Consider the following 26,179-nt stretch of genomic DNA (forward strand, 5'->3'; position numbering starts at 1 on the left):
TCTACCTGTCTGACAAAGGGCTAATATCCAGAATCTACAAAGAACTTAAACAAATTTACAAGAAAAAAACAACCCCATCAAAAAGTGGGCAAAGGATATGAACAGACAGTTCTCAAAAGAAGACATTTATGCAGCCAAAAGACACATGAAAAAATGCTCATCATCACTGGTCATCAGAGAAATGCAAATCAAAATCACAATGAGATACCATCTTACGCCAGTTATAATGGCAATCATTAAAAAGTCGGGAAACAACCGATGCTGGAGAGGATGTGGAGAAATAGGAATGCTTTTACACTGTTGGTGGGACTGTAAACTAGTTCAACCATTGTGGAAGGTAGTGTGGCAATTCCTCAAGGGTCTAGAACTAGAAATACCATTTGACCCAGCTATCCCATTACTGGGTATATACCCAAAGCATTATAAATCATGCTGCTATAAAGACACATGCACACATATGTTTATTGCGGCACTATTCACAATATCAAAGACTTGGAACCAACCCACATGTCCATCAATGATAGACTGGATTAAGAAAATATGGCACATATACACCATGGAATACTATGCAGCCATGAAAAAGGATGAGTTCATGTCCTTCGCAGGGCCATGAATGAAGCTGGAAACCATCATTCTCAGCAAACTATCACAAGAACAGAAAACCAAACACTGAATGTTCTCACTCATAGGTGGGAATTGAACAATGAGAACACTTGGACACAGGGTGGGGAACATCACACACCGGGACCTGTCGGGGTTTGGGGGGCTGGAGGACGGATAGAATTAGGAGAAATACTTAATGTAAATGACGAGTTGATGGGTGCAGCAAACCAACGTGACACGTGTATACTTATGTAACAAATCTGCATGTTGTGCACAAGTACCCTAGAACTTAAAGTATAATAAAAAATAAATAAAATAATGTGTGGCTAATATATTTTATCAAATACCTTAAATAAGAAGATGGAAGTGCATTTTGGAGAACATGCTGCTAATCAGAGAAAGCTGTGAAATGGCTGTTTGTAGAAGAGCAGATCTCAACCAAATCAGAACATTTAAATCAACTTAAAGTGGAAAAATTCAGAAGATTAAGAAGCAGCATATCTCAGAACATAGGCTCATTTATCCATTAATTTATTCAAGAAATATTTACTGAGTACCTAATGTCTGCCATGTAAGAAAGGAACTTGCCCAAGACCCTGGCTTTGCTTACTGCCAGTGCCCCAAACTCATTTCCTTTTGTAAAGGAAAAAGCTTCAGAAGAAAATCCGTTTTCATTCAGCTACTACGAATGATTTCTTTAGCAGGAGCACCTTGCTCACTTCTGCAGTCAGTCGGCTAACTCTGGGCTGGAACACTAGTAGTGAAAAAGTGAAGTATGTGTGCATTCTACAAGTGCCTACACCATTTTAACGTAAAAAAGCCAAGAAATTCAAGAATTTAAAAAGCTCTTTAATATTCCTTTATGGAAAGGTATAAATAAGAAGCTCGGAATCACGGTATCGAGCCACATTGCCTCATTCTTCTGCCCTTGGGGAAGCCCATAGTATAATTTATCTTTTCTTTTGGCTCTCACCTTGTCTTCCTCAAACAGTGATTGCTTCTTATGTTAGCATTGCATTTGATCTAAGTCTTATTCTTTTTTTGCACTTTGAAAATTTTCTGTTATGACATGTTTTGTTTTCATAATAAAAGAAGAAAAATAAATAATATCATAAAACGTAGTCCAGGCCACAGATGATTAAAGCCTGACGAAGCAGAGATTATGAAGAGAAGGTAAGTTGGAGTGGGAAAGATAGGATTAGAAGATAGAATTGACAAGGCTTGACTACAATTTAAAACACCTGTTTTATGTAATTGTGATCTATTTTAAAGAAATACAAATGCAAAATAAAGGTTTTGGTTTTTTTTCCCACTTGTACTCACAGCAATCAAATCTTAAATGTATTTCATTATTTTTCAGTCACTCATCGTTTAAGATGATTTGCCAACTGTATTTTTAGCCCACAGTATAAAATCAGTGTATATTTGGGGTCATGAAGAATGCTTAGATGAAATAATGGGAGTTCATTTTTCTGCAAGACCAATTTTTTTCAGTTTATCTTAAGTCAATGATAGCAAATCCCTATTGTGAGACTATCTTACCAAGATAAATATTGATGGAAAAACAAAAGGTAAGGACTGAAAGATTAAAGCTGTTTACAGGAATGCTTGAAGAGCATTAACTATACCAAATTTCTCAGGTTGGCAGCTATTCCCCTTTGTAAAAAGTGTTAGAAATTGATCTCTATACTTGGAAGGAAGGATTTTACAGAGGGCTTCCAGAAACACATCTGATTTCCAGTTGCAAGATCAGAATATTCTAGTTATATTGATAATCTCCAGAGAAACAAAGTCTCATGAGTACTTTGGTCAAAACAAAAGATTATCTGATTGTAGAATTTCTAAGGTATTAAATGGTACTCTGCTGTTAAACAACTATGGGATTGCTATTTTCTAGCTTTTTTTCTGAAGTAACAACTGTGTTTGGCTATATGTGTTGACAATAATAGTCTGTGTAGAAAAGGGAGAAAAAGAATAAAACAATGTATCCCATTTTGTTATTTCCATGAGTGAAAATGAGTCTCTAATGAGATGTCCCCAAACAGTGCTGCCGTTCATCAAAGCACATGCCCCAGATCTGAGTGAGTTTAATTATCGTGGGGACAGTGAAAGGAGGACATTTAAGTTGACTTAAAGTGGAAAAATTCAAAAGATTAAGAAGCAGCATATCTCAGGCTGCATAGAGCTAATATTAGTATTTGACATCTCTTTTCTCCTAGAAGGAATCATCTTTGGAAGGGGGCAACAAAGTTAATCCCAAACATGTTTTTGATCAGCCAATACATCAGAATCAGCCCATCCTTTTGGAGAAAGAGATCAGCTCTCTGCATAGATAAGCCTCCCAATGTAAAGAGATAAGCTCTGAATAGTATCTGGATTGCTGCAGAATAATTTGAGCCTCATGCAGGACTTTTGGTCAGAAGAGAAATTTTGATCAGGAGAGAAATTGTTTTATTAGGGGCATTATCTGAACTTTGCTAGAGCTACCTACTCCTTTACCAGAAAAATAAGTTAAAATCTGAGGGTAGAAAATAATATGTTTAATGAAAATAATTCCTTTTTACGAGTCTCCAGTTGTTCCGTGATTTTTGGTTATTTATTTATTATTAATTATATGATTATTTCAATAGCTTTGGTGGTACAAGTGGTTTTTGGTTATGTGGATGAATCATATAGTGGTGGAGTGTGAAATGTTAGTGTGCCTGTCAACTGAGTAATGTACATTGTACCCAATGTGTAGTTTTTTATCCCTCAGCCACATCCCACCCTCCCAGGTCCATTATTATACTGTGTATGTTTTTGCATCCTCATAGCTTAGCTCCCACTTATAAGCGAGAACACGTGATATTTGATTTTTCATTCCTAAGTTACTTCACCTAGAGTACTTACCTCCATTTCCATCCAAGTTGCTGCAGAAGACATTATTTTGTTCTTTTCTATGGCTGAGTAGTAGTCCATGGTGTATGTAGACCACATTTTCTTTATCCACTCATCAGTTGATGGGCACTTTGCTTTATTCCATATCTTTGCAATTGTGAATTGTGCTGCAGTAAACATACACATGCAGGTATTGTTTTCATATAATGACTGTTTTTCCTTTGGGTAGATACCCAGTAATGAGATTGCTGGATCGAATGGTAGAGCTACTTTTAATTTCTTCAAGAAATCGCCATACTGCAAAGGTTGTACTAATTTATATTCCCACCAGCAATGTATAAGTGTCCCCTTTTCACCACATCCGCACCAACATCTATTGTTTTTTGACTTTTTATAACAGCCATTCTGGCTAGAATAAGGTGGTATTTCATTGTGGTTTTAATTTGTATCTCCCCAATGATCCGTGATATAGAGCATTTAAAAAAATACGTTTGTTGGCCATTGTATATCTTTTTTTTTTTTTTTGAGAAATATCTATTCATGTCATTTACCCACATTTTAATGGGATTATTTGCTTTTGTCTTGCTGATTGAATACCTTATAGATTCTGGATATTAGTCCTTTGTCAGATGCGTAGTTTGTAAATATTTTCTCCCATTCTGTCTGTTTACAGATTTCTTTTTCTTTTTGTTGTTGTTGTGCAGAAGCTTTTTACTTTAATTAGGTCCTATTTATTTTTGTTTTTATTGCATTTGCTTTTGGGGTCTTAGTCATAAATTCTTTGCTTAGGCCAATGTCCGGAAGAGTTTTTTTGTTTGTTTCTTTCTTTCTGAGAAAGAGTCTCTCTCTGTCACCCAGACTGGAGTTCAGTGGCGCAATCTCAGCTCACTGCAACCTCCACCACCCAGGTTCAAGCGATTCTCCTGCCTCAGCCTCCTGAGTAGCTGGGACTACAGGCACATGCCACCATGCCCGGTAATTTTTGTATATTTAGTAGAGATGGGGTTTCACCATGTTGATCAGGCTGATCTCGAACTCCAGACTTCATGATCTGCCTGCTTTGGCCTCCCAAAGTGCTGGGATTATAGGCGTGAGCCACTGCGCCCAGCCCAGAAGAGTTTTTACTAGGTTTTCTTCTAGAGTTTTTGTGGTATCAGGTCTTAGAGTTAAGTCTTTAATCCATCTTGAGTTGATTTTTATGTATGGTGAGAGATAAGGGATGCAGTTTCATTGTTTTACATATAGCTATTCAGTTTTTCCAGCACCATTTATTGAATAGGATTTCCTTTCCCCAGTTTATGTTTTTGTATGCTCTGTTGAAGATCAGTTGGTTGTGAGTATTTGGCTTTATTTCTGGGTTCTTTATTCTGTTCCATTGCAATGTATATACATCTACATTTATACAGGTACCATGCTGTTTTGGTAACTATAGCCTTGTAGTATAATTTGAAGTCGGAGAGTGTGATGTCGGGTAATGTGATGCCTTCAGATTTGTTCTTTTTGCTTAGGATTTCTTTGGCTATTTGGGCTCTTTTTTGGTTCCATATGAGTTTCAAGATTGTTTTTTCTAATTCTGTGAAAAATGATGTTGGTATTTTGATAGGAATTGCATTGAATCTGTCGATTGCTTTGAGCAGTATGGTTATTTTCACAATATTGATTCTTCCAGTCCATGAGCATGGGGTGTATTTTTTATTTGTTCATGTCATCTACAATTCCTTTCAGCAGTGTTTTGTAAGTTTCCTTATAGAGATATTTTGAGTTCTTTTTTTTTTCTCTTTCTTTTTTCTCTGCCTGTCCTTGAGTTCTTGATTTGATTGTCAGCTTGGTCATTGTTGCTGTATAGCAGTGCTACTGATTTGTGTATGTTGATTTTGTATCCTGAGACTTTACTGAATTTATCAAATCTAGGAGTCTTATGGAGGAGTCTTCAGGGTTTCTAGGTATTTGATTGTATAATTGGCAAACAGAGATAGTTTGACTTCCTCTTTTTTTATTTTGGATGCTCTTAATTTCTTTCTCTTTCCTGATTGCTCTGGCTAGGACTTCCAGTTTTGGTCTTTTAAACAAACATTAAAATATAGCTAAACTAAGAGATGGGGAGTGTATTCATCTGTGACTTTTCCTCTGCTGCTCTGTCTCTTATGCCATATACTAATTTATTAGCCAATGAATATCTAAGAACCTGGCTGCTCAGTGTTAAGTAAATAATAGCCTAGTTGAAATACCTTGTTGGAATATGGGACCTTTATCTCCAAAGCTGAATGTCTCATTTTTCTCACCATGCTTAGTCGTCATGTCTTTATGATTGTATTAGGGGATATTTTACTATTTCTGTTTCTGTTTGCGTTATATGTTGACGTATATTATGTCAATTAAGCCTAATAAAAGATCCTGTTAGAGACCTAAGGAAGTACAATTATCACCATTTAAGATATAAGAAAACTAAGGCTCAAGGTGTGAAATTCCCAGCCTGAGGTCAGAGTTCTCTTAAGTGTTGTAGCCTGAGGGAGAGACCTCTCTAGCCTGCCAAATTGATTTGTTTGACATCACAGAGCAATGCAGTGTAACATCAAATTTCAGTCCCTGTGTATCCTACAGTTATCTCATTTTTCTACCCAAACAGGTCCTTATCCATTGCCCAACATCAAATTGGACATATGCTCAAGGGTGAAGGAAATAGAAATGTATGAGAGAAATCTAACTGTCCCTAGATACCTTCTATCTAGGCACAGGGAAAAGGGACATAATTTTAAAATATATGTTTATATATGAGTAGAGTACAACATATACTAGAGGCCAAGGCCCTTGTTCTCAAAGCACTTAGATTCTGGTAAGGCAAAAACATTCTCGACTATCAAGTACAGAGTGACATATCAATTAATTACAGAGTGATGTGTCCACTGAAAATATTTTGAGGTATTGGCTTTCAGTGAATTATGCTAACTTTATCTCTTACATATCTTTGGCTCAGGAGTAAAGAATTTGTAACATCCAATATGTTAACTAATAATCAAATAATCAGCCAGCTATCAGTAATCATAATGAAAATCATGTATTGTCATTATGGCATTTTCTACCTTAGGAAATGCAGCTCTTTCTTCACTACCATTGCCATATGTTTAAAGGAAAAGGATTACTCGTATGTGACCCAGTTCACACCTTGCCAAGTCCCTTTACTCAGAATGTGAGCCAATTACAAAGGACTTGTTTTTACAAATGTGCTTGCCCATCAGTCAAAAGTACCACTGAAACCAGAAACATTTTCTTAAAATGTAATCTTCCAAGTCTTATGGCATTCTAGTAGCATAACCATATATTGCGATTTTTAAAAATACTCAACATTTCATAGCCTATGGAAGAATCTCATTTTTCCTCAGGCCTGTGGCAGTTCTCAGTAATTTTATGAGATACAGTATTGACTATATCAAGTTGAAGAAAGGCCACAGATCTCCATGTAAGAATTTGTAAGTGATTAGAAAAGGAAAAAGAACAATAAATGTAATGAACCATATTATAAGGAAAGTGTTTTCTGTATCAGTTCGTTTTCAAAGCCCAGCAGCATGAAATTAATACGATTTCTACCAGCAAATCATCTCTCCAATGTTTTTTCTTTTTTTTCCCTCTTTCCTAGATTGAAAAAGAAAAAACAAGCCAAACAAAATGCAGAGACAGCCTCAGCTATAGCTACAAGGACTCATACTGGGAAGGAAGATGCTAATACAGTAGTTTTAGAGCCAGACAAGTGCAACATTGCTGTGGAAGAGGAATATATGACTGATGAGAAAAAAAAGAGAAAAAGTAATCAGTTAAAGGAGATCAGGCGTACAGAACTAAAGAGATATTATAGTATTGGTGAGTACTCATGGCGTTACTGCAGTATTTTCATTTAAAAAATCTATAAGAATTTTTAAAAGACTATCATTTGTGATTGATCATAATGGTAACAGTTTATGGAGCAGCTGCTATGTGCCCCTGGCCCTTGCTTTACATACATAATCTTGTGTAAGGGGATCGCACTAAAATAATGTCTCATTTAAATTTGTGTTCCCAGCATTTGGCACAGTGCCCAGAATGTACTGTGTACTAATAAACGTTTATCTAATGAAGAGTCACTTTCTCTTTATGAGAAATATTTTTCTTAATGTATGTAGACATATTCATAAATATGCTGATAGAAATGCCTGTACTTTTTGGCATTTGCTAGACAGTAGAAAATGGAGGAGACTCGGCCTAGCATCTGTCAGTTAAAAAAACAAAACAAAACAAAACAAAAACAAAAAAAAACCACCTAGGAGTCTTTTTTTTTTTTTTTTTTTTTGAGACGGCGTCTTGTTGTGTCCCCTAGGCTGGCTTGCGATGGCATGATCTCGGCTCACTGCAACCTCTGCCTCCCAGGTTCAAGCAATTCTCCTGCCTCAGCCTCCCAAGTAGCTGGGATTACAGGTGCCCACCACCATGGCCGGCTAATTTTTTGTATTTTTAGTAAAGACGGAGTTTCACCAAGTTGACCAGGCTGGTCTTGAATTCCTGACCTCAGACACCTGGAAGTCTTAAAGGGAATCTTGAAATCAGTCCACAGTGTTATATAGTTGCTCAGAATAACCCCTGCATCTGAAACTACATTCACAGAAGTGGCATATCTAGCTTGACCTGAATCATCCATCTCACACCTACTGTTCTGTCACATACACACATGGATTTTGTTTCAAAGAGAATGCAAATAAATGAAATAAATAAAGATACCAGGAATCAGAACTTGGCGTGGCATAAAGGTTATGGCATACTTGAGATTGCTAGGAAAGGGAGAGAAAACTGAGAGCAGTATCTGAGAACACACTGCAAATACGGTAAATGAAATGTGGTCTCGTAGCAGAGCAATGACACTTGTTCTGGGCCACCCTCAACTTGGTCCTAGTTAATACCAAAGTTACAGGAAGACATATGTTTATGTCTCCATTTTTTGGTGTTTTTTTTTTTTTTTTTTTTTTTTGAGACAGAGTCTCGCTCTGTCGCCCAGGCTGGAGTGCAGTGGCGTGATCTCGGCTTACTGCAAGCTCTACCTCCCGGGTTCACACTATCCTCCTGCCTCAGCCTCCCTAGTAGCTGGGACTAGAGGCACCTGCCACCACGCCTGGCTAATTTTTTGTATATTTAGTAGGGACGGGGTTTCACCGTGTTAGCCAAGATGGTCTCGATCTCTTGACCTCGTGATCTAAGAGATGGGGCCTCCCAAAGTGCTGGGATTACAGGCATGAGCCACCATGCCCGGCCATGTCTCCATGTTTTATGTAACCTTCCAAAAATGTTGGAAGACATATGACATGGCATAGAGGTCATGGCATACTTGAGATTGATAGGAAAGGGAGAGAAAGCAAAGGGCAGTTACTAAGAACACACTGCAAATACGGTAAATGAAATGTGGCCTTGTATCAGAGCAATGACACTTGGTCTGGGGTGTCCTAAACTTGGTCCAAGGTAAGGGAAACATACCTTGTATCCATGTTTAATGAAACCTTCCAACAGTGTTTGAACAGTATTCAAAGATAAAATGGACTGCCCTTGAGGTGGTAATAAAAGTTGCATTGCTGATGTTGCTACTGTACAGGCAGATGATCTATCGGCAGCCGAAAGCATGTGGTTTGTAGCTTTACAGTGGGCTAAGATGATTGTATAATGTATTACATGTCTTAATGGATGTTTTTAATCTCAAGCTATTCAGTATTTTATAAAAAGCTATAACTGTCAACCTGTTCAAAGATACTTCTGTGCTATTAATAAACTTCCTCTTAAAATGTGTATATTAAATATTATCCCTTATTTCCAAAAAGAGGAAGAGGATTAAGGAAAATTGCATTTCATATCTTTCGTTTGTTTTGAGATTGGGTCTTGCACTGTCACCCAGACTGGAGTACAGTGGTAGGATTATAGCTCACTGCAACCTCTGACTTCAGGGCTCAAGCAGTCCTTCTGCCTCAACCTCTTGAGTAGCTGGGATTACAGGCATATGACACCACACTCAGCTATACACACACACACACACACACACACACATATATTTTTTAAGAGAGAGAGATAGAGTTCTCACTATAAAATTGGTCTCAAGCTTGTAGTCTCGAGCAATCTTCCTGCCTCGAAGTCCAACCAGCAATGCTCCTGCCTTGGCCTCCCAAAGCATTTTTTTTTTTTTTATACAGAGTCTCGCTCTGTCACCCAGGCTGGAGTGCCATGGCACAATCTCAGCTCACTGCAACCTCTGCCTCTGGGGTTCAAGCAATTCTCCTGCCTCAGCCTCTCGAGTAGCTGGGATTACAGGTGCACGCCATCACGCCCGGCTAATTTTCAGCAATGCAGCACTTTTTACCACCTATTTTTTTAGTAGAGACGAGATTTCACCATGTTGGCCAGGCTGGTCTTGAACTCCTGACTCCAAGTGATCCACCCACTTTGGCTTCCTAAAGTGCTGGGATTACAGGCATGATCCACTGCACCCAACCCCAAAGCATATCCTTTTTTTTTTTTTAATGATTTCTCACTGTAGTAGGATAACCTTTTTATGTGGTATACTCTGTCACGTGTGTAATGCTGAGTCTGAAACAATGTGCTTCACTCTTTACCTGACTGGCTCTTACCTGACTTAACAAAATCAGCTCAGTCATCATTTCTTCCAGAAGCCCTCCCTGTCCCTGTCCAGGTTAGACTTCCTTTCTGCATTGTTATCATGGATGTATTTGATTACCTATGTACAGGCTGGGGTGACTTAGACCCTAGAGTATTAGCTTTGTGTAGTGTCTTCAGCATGACATGTGCTCTTTAAGTGTGCATTGGAAGGAATAGTTAATACATAGATAAATGAATACTCTATTTTTAATTGTTGGAGTTTCAAGAAAACTCTGGAAGAACATAGGTAATAGTGTAGTCATTGGGTCAGAAGTATCCTGTGATTTATTTGGTAGCAATAAGTAAAGAAATGTGGCCAGGCTCAGTGATTCACACCTGTAATCCCAGCACTTTGAGGCTAAAGTTAGGAGGATCACTGGAGGCCAGGAGTTCAAAGCCAGCTCAGGCAATGTACAAGATCCTGCCTCTACAAAAAATACATTAGCCAGGCATAGTGGCACACGCCTGTAGTCCCAGCTACTTGGGATGCTGAGGTGAGAGAATCGCTTGAGCCCGGGAGTTGGAAGGTGCACAAATCTACTGCACTCCAGACTGAGTGACAGAGCGAGACACTGTCTCTGAAAAAAAAAGAAAGAAATGCCATTAAAGCTTACCATCTCTCAAGAATGACAATGATAGCAACCGGTTTGGAGGTTTGAGGCATTTCCTCAGGCGAAGTCAGTGCTTAGATAAAACCTCTAGGTGGAATTCCAGCATTCCTTGACCCTTTCCAAATCTGACTAGAGGTGACAAACTCTCATCTTGGCCCGTTTGTTGGCTCTCCCAGGGTCTGACCTGGCGTGTTTCTCAGTCCCATCCCAAGGCGATGTTCTCTACCACTAGATGGAGCATCAGACCTCAAGTCAAGAGCATCCCAGTTCACTGCTGCTTTTGGTGGCTCTAGTCTGGGAGGGAAGGGGAGACTTGAAAGTGGGAGGATCTCGTTGGCTTGCTAAGGATTTGAGATTTACCTTGTAGTCAGTGAAGAGCCATTGGAGGAGAATGTCAAGGGAAAAGGAAATTCTCTACTTTTTGTTTGCTCTACATTTAGTTTACCATCAACTCTGTGATGAATCTAATAAGAAGGCAGGCTGTGCTGGTCTGAGACTAGGGCTTAGTGGAAGGGGCACACTGAAGGGGCACACAGCAGCGTTTGATGGTCAGTGTAGTGTGTGAGGGAGGAAAAAAAAACAGAGGCAAAAACTGACAGACTAGGAAGCTCAAGAAGGAGGAAAGAAGATAATGAATTTATGTTTGGAGATGTTTTTGAGGTGCCAGGCAGTTGTCTAGAGGGGCCTAGATTTCACGTGAAAGGCCTTCAAATTGCTACTTACAGGTGTCAGATGAATCCACATGTGTAAAACAAAGGTAATCCAGCGAATGCGCAGAGAGCCAATATGAAAAGTTAATGGACAACAAATAATAATGAATGTATAGAAAAAAAGACTAGGAGGATATATAACAATATGTTGATAGTTGTTTTCTCTGGTTACAGAAATTGCAAGGCAGTTTTTTTGTATATTACACATAGTTATTTTTAATATTAATAATCAGAAAATAAAGAGAGTTGAAAATAAAGTAAAAGTAAGGGCTTTGCAAAAACCAAAAGCGTTAGACAAATATGAAGTTCTATAAGCAATATATAACAAAATAATTACTTTCTGTAGGTATCTATTCCACATCTATAACATCATCTGCCTGATCCAAAGAAGTGTATTTCAACAAAATAATGTTTTTACTTGTGAAATTACTTTTATCTGTGCCTCACTTAATCCTTGGGTAATAAGTCATTGCTATCTCCTGACACTTAGGAAAACACAACAGTTCAGATACTAATAAAGGATGCTTCAGAAAGATTGAGTCACTAGAATTGCCTCATAAGAACATGGTGCTGATTCTAAAAATGCTTTGTTTTTGAGAGGGGAGTAGGAGAAAGGAAGCAGAGTGATTACATTGAGGCAGATGGCATCAGATAAATCTAGATCCAACACCTAGCGCAGCACCTGGCACACAGTAAGCATCAAAAAAACCTTCTAGAATGAGTGAACTGAGTCCTTTTGTGCTTTCATTTGTGTTTACTAATATATAAAGTATTCCTTTTTCATTTATTCTGTTTGGGTAAACTCTTAAGGAATTTTTTGGTGAAAATGTGTCTTAATATATTTTTCAAAATTAGTTATTAAGTTAAATTTGATACAAGCACCTTGGAATGTTTATAAATGTATTAAAAGATGTTTGGTCTATATTACAATATCAAAATATATTAAATTGACCTTAACTATATCATAGGATACTTTTTCTTTTTCTTTTTCTTTTTGTTGAGACAGAGTCTTGCTGTGTTGCCCAGGCTAGAGCGCAGTGGTGCAATCTCGACTCACTGCAACCTCTGCCTCCCAGGTTCAAGTGATTCTCATGCCTCAGCCTCCCGAGTAGATGAGATTACAGGCACACGCCACCACACCCACCTAATTTTTGTATTTTTAGTAGAGATGAGGTTTCACCACGTTGGCCAGGCTGGTCTCCAACTCCTGGCCTCAAGTGATCCATCCACCCACCTTGGCCTCCCCAAGTGCTGGGATTACAAGCATGAGCCACGGCACCCCGCCCGGATTCTTTTATATTAAAGGAATTCATTATTTCTTAAACTTAGAATAGTGAACATCTTTGCTTCTAAGAATATGGAGATAGAAATGGAAATTTTACAAATATGGGTAACATTTCAGTGTCGGGAAGTTCTTCATTTGAAACATAGCTGTGCAGCCATAAGGTTGGAAAGAGATGGCCACATTTTATAAATAAGGGGGGACAAGACTAAATTGGGACGAAATATATTATTATGATTATGTAATGTTTTAATATAAAAGGTGAATACCAAGATCTTGGATAGTGATGTTGAATTTTAAGAAAATTATACTTGGGAGGTCTTATAACAAACATAAAAGACTTAAAAAGAGAGCATAGCTCATTTTGTGATTATCGTAGTCAAAGATTTATTTAAAGAGAACCTCTGCAGTACAAAGAATGAATTTAGCTTTCAATATAAAATGTGTAATGTCTATATTAATCATTTCAAATCATAGTTTTTCCTCCTGAACTCAAAAGAAACCTAAAAAAAAAATGAAATCCTGTACTTTTCCTTTGCTGTTTTGGTTTTTTGACAACATGGAAGTAACAGACTACTAAGTTATTTCTCACAAAGGCAGCCCGACACTTTTCCATACACAGATTACTTTTTCTTAATGTTTTTTTCCCTAACTACACGTGTGAAGATTTCATATCCATCATTTGTCTTTGTTTTACATAGCAACTTCAGAGAGCCAAAGTTATGTTATATTTGATAAATAAACTTCTAAACATAAACAGGTCAAGCCACAAAAGTCTAACAACGTTGCTCTTCTGTTCAAAAGTAATGATCATCCTGGTACTTTAGATCTTAAAACATCAAAGAATACAGGATTAAAATGGATTTTCATGTAGAAAAAGGATGCCAAGAATCCAATTAATATTTTTTTTAATCAAGCAGAATGGGTTTAAGGGATTTGGGTATAAAATAAATGGAAATTATTTGGATGAAAATAGTTAGGCCTGTGCTTCTTGGGACCATCAATGAAGTCAAATTAGTGTTTTCGTGACACACCTGGGTGGTGAGAGGACAAACCTGAGGTGTGCCCCCAGAAAGCATGCAGTGTCGCTGAAGGAATGAAAGAGATAAGAGAAGCCAGGCGCAGTGGCTTACACCTATAATCCCAGCACTTTGGGAGGCTGAGGTGGGCAGATCACCTGAGTTCGGGAGTTCGAGACCAGCCTGACCAACATGGAGAAACCCTGTCTCTACTAAAAATACAAAAATTAGCTGGGCGTGGTGGCATGTGCCTGTAATTCCAGCTACTCAGGAGGCTGAGGCAGGAGAATCACTTGAACCCGGGAAGTGGAGGTTGCAGTGAGCCGAGATTGCGCCATTGCACTCCAGCCTGGGCAACAAGAATGAAACTCCGTCTCAAAAAAAGAAAAAAAGAAAGTGATAGAAGATGATAGATATGGGAGACGTGAATGAAGAGTCTGAGGATCAAAGGTGTTCTTGGTGAAGAGGACAGAACCACGGGAGTAGAAGCAATCATCAAAGCTGGAATCAGATAAGAAGATGGTTTCATGAGCTAAAACTCATGCCTAAGTAGAGAAATAAGAGCTTACCTTAGGCAGAATTATGGGGAATACTCAGTCCTCCGAATAACTGTAGCAAATGTTTACAGGTCATGAATAAATGATAAAGAGATGATCTTTTTAAAACATTATCTACAAAGGAGCAAAGAAAAAAGTTAGAAACAGACTTCTTCATAGTGGTGAATGCCAGAGGAATTAAAATATCTTCAGACTTGTGAGGCGGAAGCTGTTTTTCAAGGTCAAAGACAAGACATTCTCAGTCATAGAAGGACTCAGGAAAGAGACCTTTTGTGTTGTAGATTACCTTAAACAAATTTATGAACAAATTAGGTCATTTTGGCAGTGCTCACGTGAATGGCATTTTTGCCATTGTGGGCTTCAGTGGACTGTTGCTGCTTTTATTTTCTCTCTTTTTTCTGTTTTCTACATCATCACTTTTGAAAATGTTTGATAACATTTTCAACATTATTGACTTTTCCATTCACATTGTTTGCAAAAACTACTTTACCTGTGGCTAGGTGTGGTAGCTCACACCTGTAATCACAGCACTTTGGGGGGCCAAGGCAGGCAGATCACCTGATCAAGACCAGCCTGGCCAACATGGTGAAACCCCATCTCTACTAAAAATACAAAAAAAATTAGCTGGACGTGTGGTGCATGCCTGTAGTCCCAGCCACTCGGGAGGCTGAGGCAAGAGAACCGCTTGAACCCAGGATGCGGAGGTTGCAGTGAGTCAAGATGGTGCCACTGCACTCCAGCCTGGGTGACAGAGTGAGACTTTATCTCAAAACAAACAAACAAACAAAAAAAACCCTACTTTACTTAAAAACTAAAAATATTAAAAATATGGTAAACCGTGTTCTGTAGAAAATTGTTCCAAAAGGGAAAAGGAATTTAGATTCTAGAAATCAGTTATATTTCCTTAGAAACTCCAGTAGTTAGGGAGCATGAATGTTCACAATTAAGTAGCTGCAAAACAAACACCTCTGAGTACACCTGTGATTGCACCAGCTTTGTTTCAAGGAACATTCCTTTCCTGACCTCTCACAGCCCCAGCACTCTCGTTAACACAATATTTTGTAACCCATTCTTGTCATTGTTGAAACAAAAAGGTACAGTCACTATACAAAAGCTACTGTGTCTTAATCCTGTTGTACTGTGTGTGAGCTTGAACTCAGAGTTTAGTTCCATTATAATCATAGTAGTCTGCATAATGCAAATCTCATACCCTACTTAATCTGTCTTGTTATATTCATTTGCATTATAAAAAATCTCATTGTAAGAGAAATGCCCAAATGTGGTTTGGGCTGAGGGAAAGACAACAAATAAACTAAGTACAGTCAGGGGTTTTAAGCTTGAAAAATTAAATCAGAAGTAAACTAGGAAGGATAAAAGAGGAAAAATACTCTAATTCTGTCTTTGGCCTGCTCGATCCACAAAATACCATATAACTGAGTGGCTTATAAATAACAGAAATATATTTCTCACAGCTCTGGAGGCTGGAAAGTCCAAGATTAAGGCACTGGCAAATGTAGAGTGTGTTGAGAGCCCATATCCTCATAGACCACCATCCTCTCACTCTGAGCTCACATGGTGGAAAGGTGAGGGGTCTTTGGCCTCTTTTATAAGGACAATAATCTCATCCATGAGAGTACTGCCAAGATGACCTAACCACCTCTCAATGGCCCTTTTTCCTAATACCACACACTTGTGGGTGAGGATCTCAACATATGAATTTTAGGGGGACATAACATTCAAATCTTAGCAAATACATTGATGGTTGAAGAGTGATGTGGTCAGGTTTTTTTTGGAGGGCAGTTTGGCCATTTTTATCAAGACCCTTTTTGCATACTCTTTGACCCAACAATTCTGTTTTTAGAAATTCATCCTAAGCAAATAGTCATGAGCGTATTAGAAGATTTAACTGCAGTAACTATCATTGCACTGTTTAAAATAGCAGGAAAATGAAAAATAACATAAATGATATAAAATGGAATACTATGTGCCATTTTAAAATGAAGTAGAAAAATAGTTAATGATATGGGAAATTTTCACCAAATACTACAGTAAAAAAGTGGGTTGACAATAGTTACTGATTATGATTCCATTTTTGTTTAAAAAAAAAATTCACCTACATGCATATAAAAAGAGGTATGGAGAATTTCTAGAAGTGTATTCACCAGAATGCAAACATTGGTCTCTCTGATTGGAGGGAAAATGAATGACCTTTATTTGTTTATTTTTATTTGTGTTTTTAAATGACTGCTATGGTCTGAATATTTGTGTCCCCACCCACCCACCCCCGAATTTATATGTTGAAATCCTACTCCCCAACGTGATAGTATCAGGAGGCTGGACCTTTAGGAAGTAATGAGGCCATAAGGGTGGCGACCTCACGATTGGGATTAGTGTTCTTAGAAAGGAGACTTCAGAGAGCTACCTGGTTGAGAATGCATTATCTACGAACTAGGATGAGGGGAAAAATACTCCAAGTTTGCCGGTGCCTTTATCTTGGACTTCCCAGTGTCCAGAACTCTGGGAGATAAATTCCTGTTGCTTCTAAGCCACTAGTTTATGGTATTTTGTGATAGCAGCCTGAATGTACTAAGACAATGGCTGTATATAGTTTTGATTCATGTGAAATTGGCTTTCATATTTCCTCTGTTTTCTTCTGAAGTGTTAATGTGCACAATTAGGTCCTTGATCCATTTATGAAAAGAAAAAGCTGTTTTCAAAAAAGTATTTTGGAGGGTGGGAAAGAGGGTAAGAAGAGAAGGAGAAGCAACATCAGACAAGGGGAAGAGCAGAAAGAACTATTTTCCATGAATATCTCCTTTGTGTTAGATCCTTTATTTCACTATTTAATTTAGGACTTATCATGATCTGCTACAAAAAATGTAGCCTATTTTACAAATGTGAAAACTGAGAAGCTGAGTAACTGGCCAGGGATCCACTGTCGGCTAGCATGGAGCCAGGATTCATAGCCTGCCCTCTTTGTCACCAAAGCCTGAGTTTTTTCCACAAACAAGGAGGCCCTTCTCCATGCTGAGTGCAGTAGTAGATTCTAGAGCAAAATGTTTTATAAGATTGGTAACTTCCCTGTGCTTTAAGCACTTGCATTTTAGATTTTACCACAGTATGACTCATTTTAGTCGAGGACTGTGTTGCCTGTGACTTGCTTGAAGGAAGGAAGGTAACATACTGCATGACATTTTCCTTTGTGCCACAGGTTAAAACAGAGTTCGTTTTGAGTATAGGGTTCATTCTTCCCTGACACATCTTTTTTTAAAATTTAATTAAAAGCTTATACTTTAGGTTTCTCTTAAAGTGCTACATAACAATACTGAATGTTTTAATTGTGCTTTTTATAGAGTCAGGTCAATAATTTGAGATGTGTGTATCACCAATAGAGAAGATGTTATTTCTTTTAAAAATTTATTTATTTTATGTTTGTTAAAGACAGGGTCTCTCTCTCTGTTGTCCAGGCTGGAGTGCAGTAGTGCAATCATAGCTCACTGTAGCCTTAAACTCCTGGGCTCAAGGGATGCTCCCACCTCAGCCTCCCAAGTAGCTGGGACTATAGGCATGTAGCACCACGCCTGGCTAATTTTTTATATTTTCTTTCTTTCTTTTTTTTTTTCTTTTGTAGACACAGGGTCTCCCCATCTTACTCGGGCTGGTCTTGAACTCCCATCCTCAAGCAATCCTCCCACCTCAGCCTTCCAATGTTCTGGGATTACAGGTATGAGCCACTGCACCTGGCCAAGAAGATATTTCTTTAGGCAAATATAAGTGCTATATTTTCTTCAAAGACATATAACTTTAGGCTGGGCACCGTGGCTCAAACCTGTAATCCCAACATTTTGGGAGGCTGAGGTAGGCAGATCACCTGAGGTCGGGAGTTCGAGACCAGCCTGACCAACATGGAGAAACCCTGTCTCTACTAAAAATACAAAATTAGCTCGGCGTGGTGGCACATGCCTGTAATCCCAGCTACTTGGGAGGCTGAGGCAGGAGAATCGCTTGAACCCGGGAGGTGGAGGTTGTGATGAGCCGAGATCACGCCATTGCACTCCAGCCTGGACAACAAGAGCGAAACTCCGTCTCAAAAAAAAGAAAAAAAAAGATATATAACTTTATTTTTTGCTATTCAGTCTTGAATCTCTCTGCATTGATTTGAGAGTGGTCCAAATTTTTCTCCAAATCTTAGCCATTATTCACCTAGCTTCATTTAATTATAATCCTTAAAGTCCCTTGAGCCCTTACTGTGCACATTGCAAAGTGCTTTTTCTGAATCACCTTATCAAATTCTTACGGTAACTCTTTGGGAATCCAGTAGTATCCCCATTTTGTGCACTGAGAGGCTGTCTTTAAGTTCCCCAAGGTTACCTAGTGAGCAGATGGTAGACCAGGACTTTCATTCACAGTCCATCTGATGCCAAAACCTTCCCTCCAACATTAAGTTACATGATATTTATGGGGAAATCTAGCCTCTTCTCATTTATAATAGTGCTTTTATTTTCATGAAATTTCGGTTTTTTGGTGATGTCACTGCAGTGTTTAAATTGCTGTGGCTTTATAATCATGTGTTTCAACATCAGTAGAGTGTGCTTACCCTCACTTCTCTTTGAAAAATAATTTTGGATAGTGTTATATATTTATGCTTCTAGATAAGCATGGTTTTCAATTTGGAAAGTGTTCCTTTGCCATAAAAAATAATTTTTTATTTAAATTGCATTTAAACATTAATTTGAAAAAAGTGAAATATTTATTTAAAGATGAGATTTCCTACTTAGGAGTATTATATCCATTTAGACACTTAAGCATTTTAATTTTCTTTATGTATATCTTGTCATTTTCTTGTTATATTCATTCCTAGATGTTATATAGTTTGATACCACTTTACCTGGGACTTTTCCAATTACACTTCTGTTACAAAAATAAAAAATTATTATATCTGGTCACCTTAGTGAAAAACTATGAATTTTTGACATTTTCATGATAATATTGGTTCTTTATGCAGACAATTATGTTACCTGCTAATGACCACATTTTCATTTCTTTTCAGTATTTAAAACTTTTCATCTGTTGCTTTGACTAGATTTCAGAACAAAGTTGGGTATAAACCATAAATTGATACTGGTAATGTTTTACTTTAAAAAAAGTACTTCTTTTCCTTTTGGTTTCTGATATAAGAGCTCATCTCAGTTTATACAGGTGTACTTTAGGAGAGGTTAGAATAGTGCTTAATTTCTCAAGAGACTTTGAGCATGTGGGTACCTGTAGTGCATTCGAGCACAGAGATTGCTTTGTGGTGCTGTGCAAGGTAGCCTCTGATGAATGGCAGGGATTCCCTCTTTATCCTGGAGTTTCCATTATGTTTGTAGTGTTGCTGCTTTTCTCTCCACTACAAGGCCTTTTTCTTTATGACCTGAAATACTATGGTTTAGCCTCACATTAGGTTCGCCTCTATGTTGTAATTTAGTGCATACCACTAAATTGGTGGATACCGTGCCCAGAAACCTTAAACACTGTGCTAGAATTGCTCTTAGGCAATTTAGGTCTTTCTTAGCACAACTGGAACCAAAGAAAGGGGGTGGAGCTCATGCAGTGTCTGTGGGTGTTTTTCCCTCTGCTCATCTGGAATCTTCCTTCCAGAAAGCTGGGGGTGGGGCCTCACCAGTGCTGTAAAAGCGGGGTAATAAGCCCGCTTCTGTAGACCTGGAAGTGACATCGTGAAGTCATTCAGTTTTCATTCCTATGAAGAAATTCCTTTTCATATATGCTCTTGGTAGCGTTGCATTGCTTTTTCAGAAGCATATTTCTAGTGAATATCAAGAATAAATATTCATCATTAAAGAAGTTCACTCTATTCTTAGTTTTCTAACAGTTGGAATTTTTTTGTTCTTTTTAAAAATACAGTAATGGCTGTTTAATTAGTCAAATGCTTTTTTAGCATGTATCAGAATGATCAGATTCTTTTTCTCTGTTAAACAATTTATAAAGCTTTATCATATTAATACTATATCACTGCTGTATTTCTAGATGAAACCTTTTTGCTCATGGTTTATAATTGTTTTAACATACTACTCTATTCACATTGCTATTTACTTGTGTTGACTACAGTATTACAAATAACAATAGCATTTGTTAAGCATGTGCTCTGTGTCAGGCTCTGAGATAAACACTGTATGAATCAGCTTAATTTTCTCAGCATTTCATTTTACAGATAAACTGTTGCACAAAGATTTCAAGTAACTTGATTAATATCACACGGCTATGAAAATGTGTCAGGGTTGCTAGTTAAACCAAGCTCATTTTGACCCCTAAACTAACCTGTGATCAGAAAGGTGTTTGATGAAATACGTGAGATGGTACATGACTTGATTTTATAATTAATACCATCAAACTGCTTCAGCAATCATAGTTGAATGGATCCATTTCCATTATAGGGACATGCCTGTCATTGGAATCAGATTCTCCTGTTCATAAATCAGGGTACCCCTTTCTTTGAAAAATCTAGAGAGACACAGACAATTTTTGCCTCTTTGAATTCCCCTCATTTGGATGTCATAGAAACTATCCTCCCTCTTTAGTAGAGTTACTGATGTCCTGTGCTGTCAGCCTCCTGAACCCCATTCAAATGCTCTTATGATAGAAATAGGTGGAGGAGAGAGCTGGTCATTCATGGGTGAGTAAAGACAGAAGGGGCACGTAGTAAGTGTAAGCCCCGTGCAGAACTGGTCCTGATATAATTTAAAAACCTAATAATTTTCCAAACTTCTGTTTGTGCTTGTTCAGATACTTGTTAATAACAGAAAAAAAGGCTACATACTATCTTTTCTTCCCTTCCTCTATCTAAGTAGAAATTATGGAATCAAGATCCAGAGAATTCACAGATGTCTGTATGGATTCTGTTTTCAAGCACAATAATGAATCATGTCCACTGTCCTGACTTCACCCAGTCCCCAGGGGCCTGTGACAGGAGCCAGATGCTCCGGTTTGAAGGGCATTATGTATTGACTTGTTCTTGTTGGTTTTTCTCAGAACCAGCATATCTAGCCAGTTCGTTTCTTGACACCCTCCCCAGTCTTCCCCCCACCAGCATACTCAGTGTCCACATCTCACATCACTACTTCAGTACTCAAAAATCTCTTATTTGAATCTCAATTTCTTTTTTTGTCTTTCCCCACAGATCTGTTCTCCAATTGTGACAGGCAGACTAATGACCCCCTAAAGATGTCCATGTCCTATTTCTCCAAACCTGTTAGGTTACATAGCAAAGGTGAACCAAGGCTGTAGATGAAATTGAGGTTGCTAATCAGCTGACCTTAAGGAGATTTTCCAGGGCTATCAATGTGGCCCAGTGCAATGACAAGGGACCTTAAAAGTGAAAGAGGGAGGCAGGAGAGAGCATGTGAGACTACTCAGGCAGCATTGCTGGCTCTGCGGGTGAAAGCAGGACCTTGGCTCAAGCTTCCTGCAGACGCCGAACTGGCTAGATATGCTGGTTCTGAGAAAAACCAGGGCTCAAGGCCCTGCTTCCAGGGCCCAAAGTAGCCCACTTCCAAGAGTGGGAAAAGGCAAGGGAACCGGTCCTCCCCTACTCTCCCTCCAAAAGGAAAGTAGTGAGACCCATGCCAGACTTCTAATCTATGGAACTGTAAAATAATAAATCTGCGTTTATGCTTTATTTTGAGCCACAAATGTGTAGTAATTTGTTATAGCAACAATAGGAAACTAGTTCATCATGCCATTCCCCTAACTATTCCAACATCTCACTACCTGTATCTCAGCCACTGCTCATCCAGCTCCAGCTGCCTTGCTCTGTGCATCATAACCACACAGGTAGCCACTTATTTGCTTACTTCTTATGTGGCCCGTTACCCTGGTGTTGAGACCCCACCCCAGAGTATAGTGTTACTTCTTAATGTTCACATTTTTGAAACCTCATTTTTGCCATAGTAACTCTTCCAAATCTCATTACTCTTACTCCTTCAGTCCTATCTTTACTCCACTGCATTTTAGCAGATGGCCTTACCCCTATTCTACTGGTGATGTTGACAGCATCTGTCTTGAGCTCCCTTTACTTTCAAAACCTCTCTGTGAATTCCGTTCATCCATTTTCACGTTTCCATCTCTGGACCTCTGTTCAGCATTTCACAGTGTCGACACTACCTTCCTTTTTTCCATGGCCTCTGTGACATTGCATTCATTTTCTCATCCCTCTAATTGCTTTTCCCCCTTTATATCAGCCATATTTTTTTCAGTCCTTAAATCTAAGCCTTCCTTAGTTTCTATTCTCAAACTTCAGGCCTCCTCTTAAAATTTATTCATTCTCTTGATGTCGTAGCCTCATCCAAGACTTCAGTATCACCACTACAAGGGATATCTTCACATCTGGCTGTCATGCCCCTCCAGGCCCCAGGCATACTGCTAGGTAGCATCTTCTTTTAGCCCCAGTTCATGAGAGAGAGAGGAAAGTCTTCTACCTGTAAACTTGTACTGGGGATTATCTCAGATGCAGGATCTTAGAGTCTTGTGTTCTGGTCACTCCAGGCCCTTTTATGGTGTGGCAAGGGAGGTGGCAGGACTTATGGACAGGGCACCAAGATCCACTTGGGTTGAGGTCAACACAGGTACCCCATTCTTTCTCCCCATTCCAGCTCTTACCTCCAGGATTTATGCAGAAAGAAATGGGCTAGGCTGAAGGACCTGTGTTTTATTCCTCTATGGGTTTTGTCAGTTTTGTTACAGGTACTCCTTATTGGACCGGGGAAAACTGCTCTGAAGACTTTATTTCAGAGCTGGGCAAGTATGAGGTTCAGTTGCTTTGCTCTAAATGGCTTCTGAGGGACACTTGGCCAACTTTTCCCTTGGCAGTAGATACTTTTCCGTCATTTGCCTCAGGTTCTTATACACAAGGGGAGAGTCAGAATTTGGGTAGGTAGAAAGATCTGTGAGGAGACCTGAAGCTGGAAAGGTCAGTGTCATTGGACGACAGTTGCCCCCTTTGGGATGGGCGTGGATCCTTACCTAAAACACTAGGGTTGGAGCACCATTCTAAAGCACAATGGAGCGGTCCTTTCCCGTGGCAGCTCATGCCTCATCCTGGTTCTCACCAGGGCCAGAAGCCCCTCCAGTGCTTTGTGGACTATGTGCTGCAGCACCCAGTCCCAGACACACAGGACTTCACTCATTGAGACACATAGTTGACCGTCTTTTCAACTCACTGCAAAACAATTATTTCTGAAGCAGTATGAAACCTTGCCTTAAGCTATAATGATATAAAGACAATTAAATTATATCCTCTTTGCTTCTCTATTGAGCCAACTGTAAAACATAGTATTTGCCTTGTGGCTTTGGCAGGTGCACATGATTTGCCTGGTGTGATGTTACATCAGTGAAAAGTGTTGCCTCACAATCAAACTCATCAGGCTTATTCATCTGTACTGGAAGGTTTATTCAACTATATATACAAGACAAGGCCAGGTGCAGTGGCTCCCACCTGTATTCCCACCACTTTGGGAGGCCAAGGCGGGCAGATCACTTGAGCCCAGGAATTTGAGAACAGCCTGAGCAACATGGTGAAACCCTATCTCTACAAAAAATGCAAAAATTAACCTGGTGTGGTGGCATGAGCCTGTAGTCCCAGTTACTCGGGAAGCTGAGGTGGGAGGATTGCTTGCATCTAGGAAGTGGAGGTTGCAGTGAGTCATGTTAGTGCCACTGCACCCCAGCCTGGGTGACAGAGTGAGACCCTGTCTCAAAAAAAAAAAAAAAAAAAGACACAAGACATTTAAGGATGGGTGCATCATCACGGTCTTCACCTCCATGATCTCAACATCTTAGACTCTGAAGGGAAGGCATTTTTTGTTTTGTTTTGTTTTGTTTTTCCTTTAGTAATATTACATGCTTGACAGTTTTCTAGCCTACCCATCTGTGGCAAAGGAAGGTAATTTAACTTTTGTACTAATTCAGGTGTATGTAGTTAAGTTTATCCTGAAAGGCTCAGCCAACATGCATTTTTCTTTTGTAGCTGTGCAATATGTAAACTCTCACCAGTTGGTGGCTTTTAGTAGTGCTCCCCATTAGGACCAGAGATATCTAGCTACAGCTTATGGAAGGGCGTTGGCCAGAAGCTGCCAGATATGGGAAGAAGGAAGCATGTTGTGGGCTCTAGAAATAGGAAGCTACCTACAAAATGATATAAACAGACTATTCTGAAAGTACAAAGACCTAAAGCGACAGCTGTTTATGATGGCAGCAAGAAGGGCAGAAGTATGCAACAAAGAAAATGGAGCTGAGATATTAAAAGGAATGAACAACACTTAACCTAATCCCAAAAGGAACTATGGGAAGAATTAGCCTGGGGTATTCGTCTTCCACATAAACAAAGCAAAAACAAACAATTAAAATTTTTCAGATTCTTTACAAGGAAAGAAAGACAAGTATTGTTAATGTTTTATTGCTTACCTGCCAAGAACTAGGCAAACCAGTTTTTACATTTGTTCCATCAAAAGATTTGTAAAATATGGTGATTGCACTTTTGAATCTCCTTATCTGGAGGTCTAAAAACATAGTCAATAGTCTTGTCTTCCTGAAGTAATTTAGATGTGGTTGCCTGTAGGTAGGGAGATCATTTTTTATAGTCTAGAGGAATGTTCAGGGTCTCTTTGGCTCCGTGAATGGTTCTGATTTGAAGATATAGATGACTAGAACAGGACTGTAATGGAAGCATCTATTCAAGTTTATTTTTTCATCTTGGCTTTAATTTTTAAATAATTTAAAGGAAATATTTAAAAGTCAGATAAATCCTATGTGAATCAACTATGTTCATGTTTCTATGTCACCCCTCAGTTTTCATCTAGGACCCCCATGTTTGTGATATAGATGAAATGATATTGTTGAGACATTTCCGTGTGTGTGTATGTGTGCTTGTAGGACCTCAGATATAGGGGGCTGAGTTAATCACCCTTCTCAGATCATAGTCTGTCATTACTGGTCCAAGCTGGGCTTCTTGTCATTTATCATTCATTCCCTTTTATTCTCGTTCTCCACTCCCATTTCTTCCCCGACTTCACACCATTCTATTGTGTTCAGTGTATATAGGTTTTTATTTTTATGTACCTATGAAATTATTTATGTGTTTTTTTTAGTGTCCATCTGTGATGTATATTTAAAACAGATGGACACCAACATCCCATTCAGTTTTTCTTGATGTAAACCTGTTTACACTTTTGGTGTATATTTCTGGCTTGTTATTCCTAGTTGCTGGAATCTAATTGCTCTGGAATCTCAGAGCTTACCTACCATGCTTTATTTACCCTCTATCTCCCCATTGCCATAGATAATACTGTGATGAACATCCTTCAGCGGGTCCCTTATGATGTACATAAAGTATATACCTGTTGGGAGAGGATGCTTATCTGTGAGTTAAATTGCTAGGTCATATGAGCTATATATACTTAATTCTCTGGAATGACTGAACAGTTTACATTCCTTGTAGTGGTTCACATTTCTATCAACATTGGAATTGTACAGCTTTCTGATTTTACCAGGCTAATAGGTATAAAATGATACATTGTTTTCATTTGCATTTCTCTGATCACATACAGGTTGGAGCATCTTTTCATGGTTAATTCAATTTTATATTCTTTTTGTCACATTTTTATCTATTGCAGTACAGTTCTGGGGTTTCTGATATCTGAATTAATGTATCGAGATGTATTTAACCCTGACAGTTAGGTTGAATCATATGCAGGTTGGCCATTTTTGACCTTTAAAAACAGCGAAATCTGGCCAGGTGTGGTGGCTGACGCCTGTAATCCCAACACTTCAGGAGGCCGAGGCGGGCAGATCACCTGAGGTCAGGAGT

General features: G+C 38.7%; 1 protein-coding gene across 3 annotated transcripts in view; it reads left to right on the forward strand.

The window, feature by feature from the left end:
• Positions 1–26,179, forward strand: part of NCOA7 (nuclear receptor coactivator 7) — a 146,136-nt gene that overhangs the window by 62,389 nt on the left and 57,568 nt on the right. For all 3 annotated transcript variants that reach the window (XM_058435542.1, XM_058435541.1, XM_032158408.2), the window contains exon 3: positions 7,115–7,335. In XM_058435542.1, coding sequence (XP_058291525.1) covers positions 7,115–7,335 — 221 coding nt within the window. The remainder of the gene's footprint in view (positions 1–7,114; positions 7,336–26,179) is intronic.

The sequence above is a fragment of the Hylobates moloch genome, unplaced genomic scaffold (assembly GCF_009828535.3).
Source record: "Hylobates moloch isolate HMO894 unplaced genomic scaffold, HMol_V3 SCAFFOLD_2, whole genome shotgun sequence".
NCBI lineage: Eukaryota > Metazoa > Chordata > Mammalia > Primates > Hylobatidae > Hylobates > Hylobates moloch.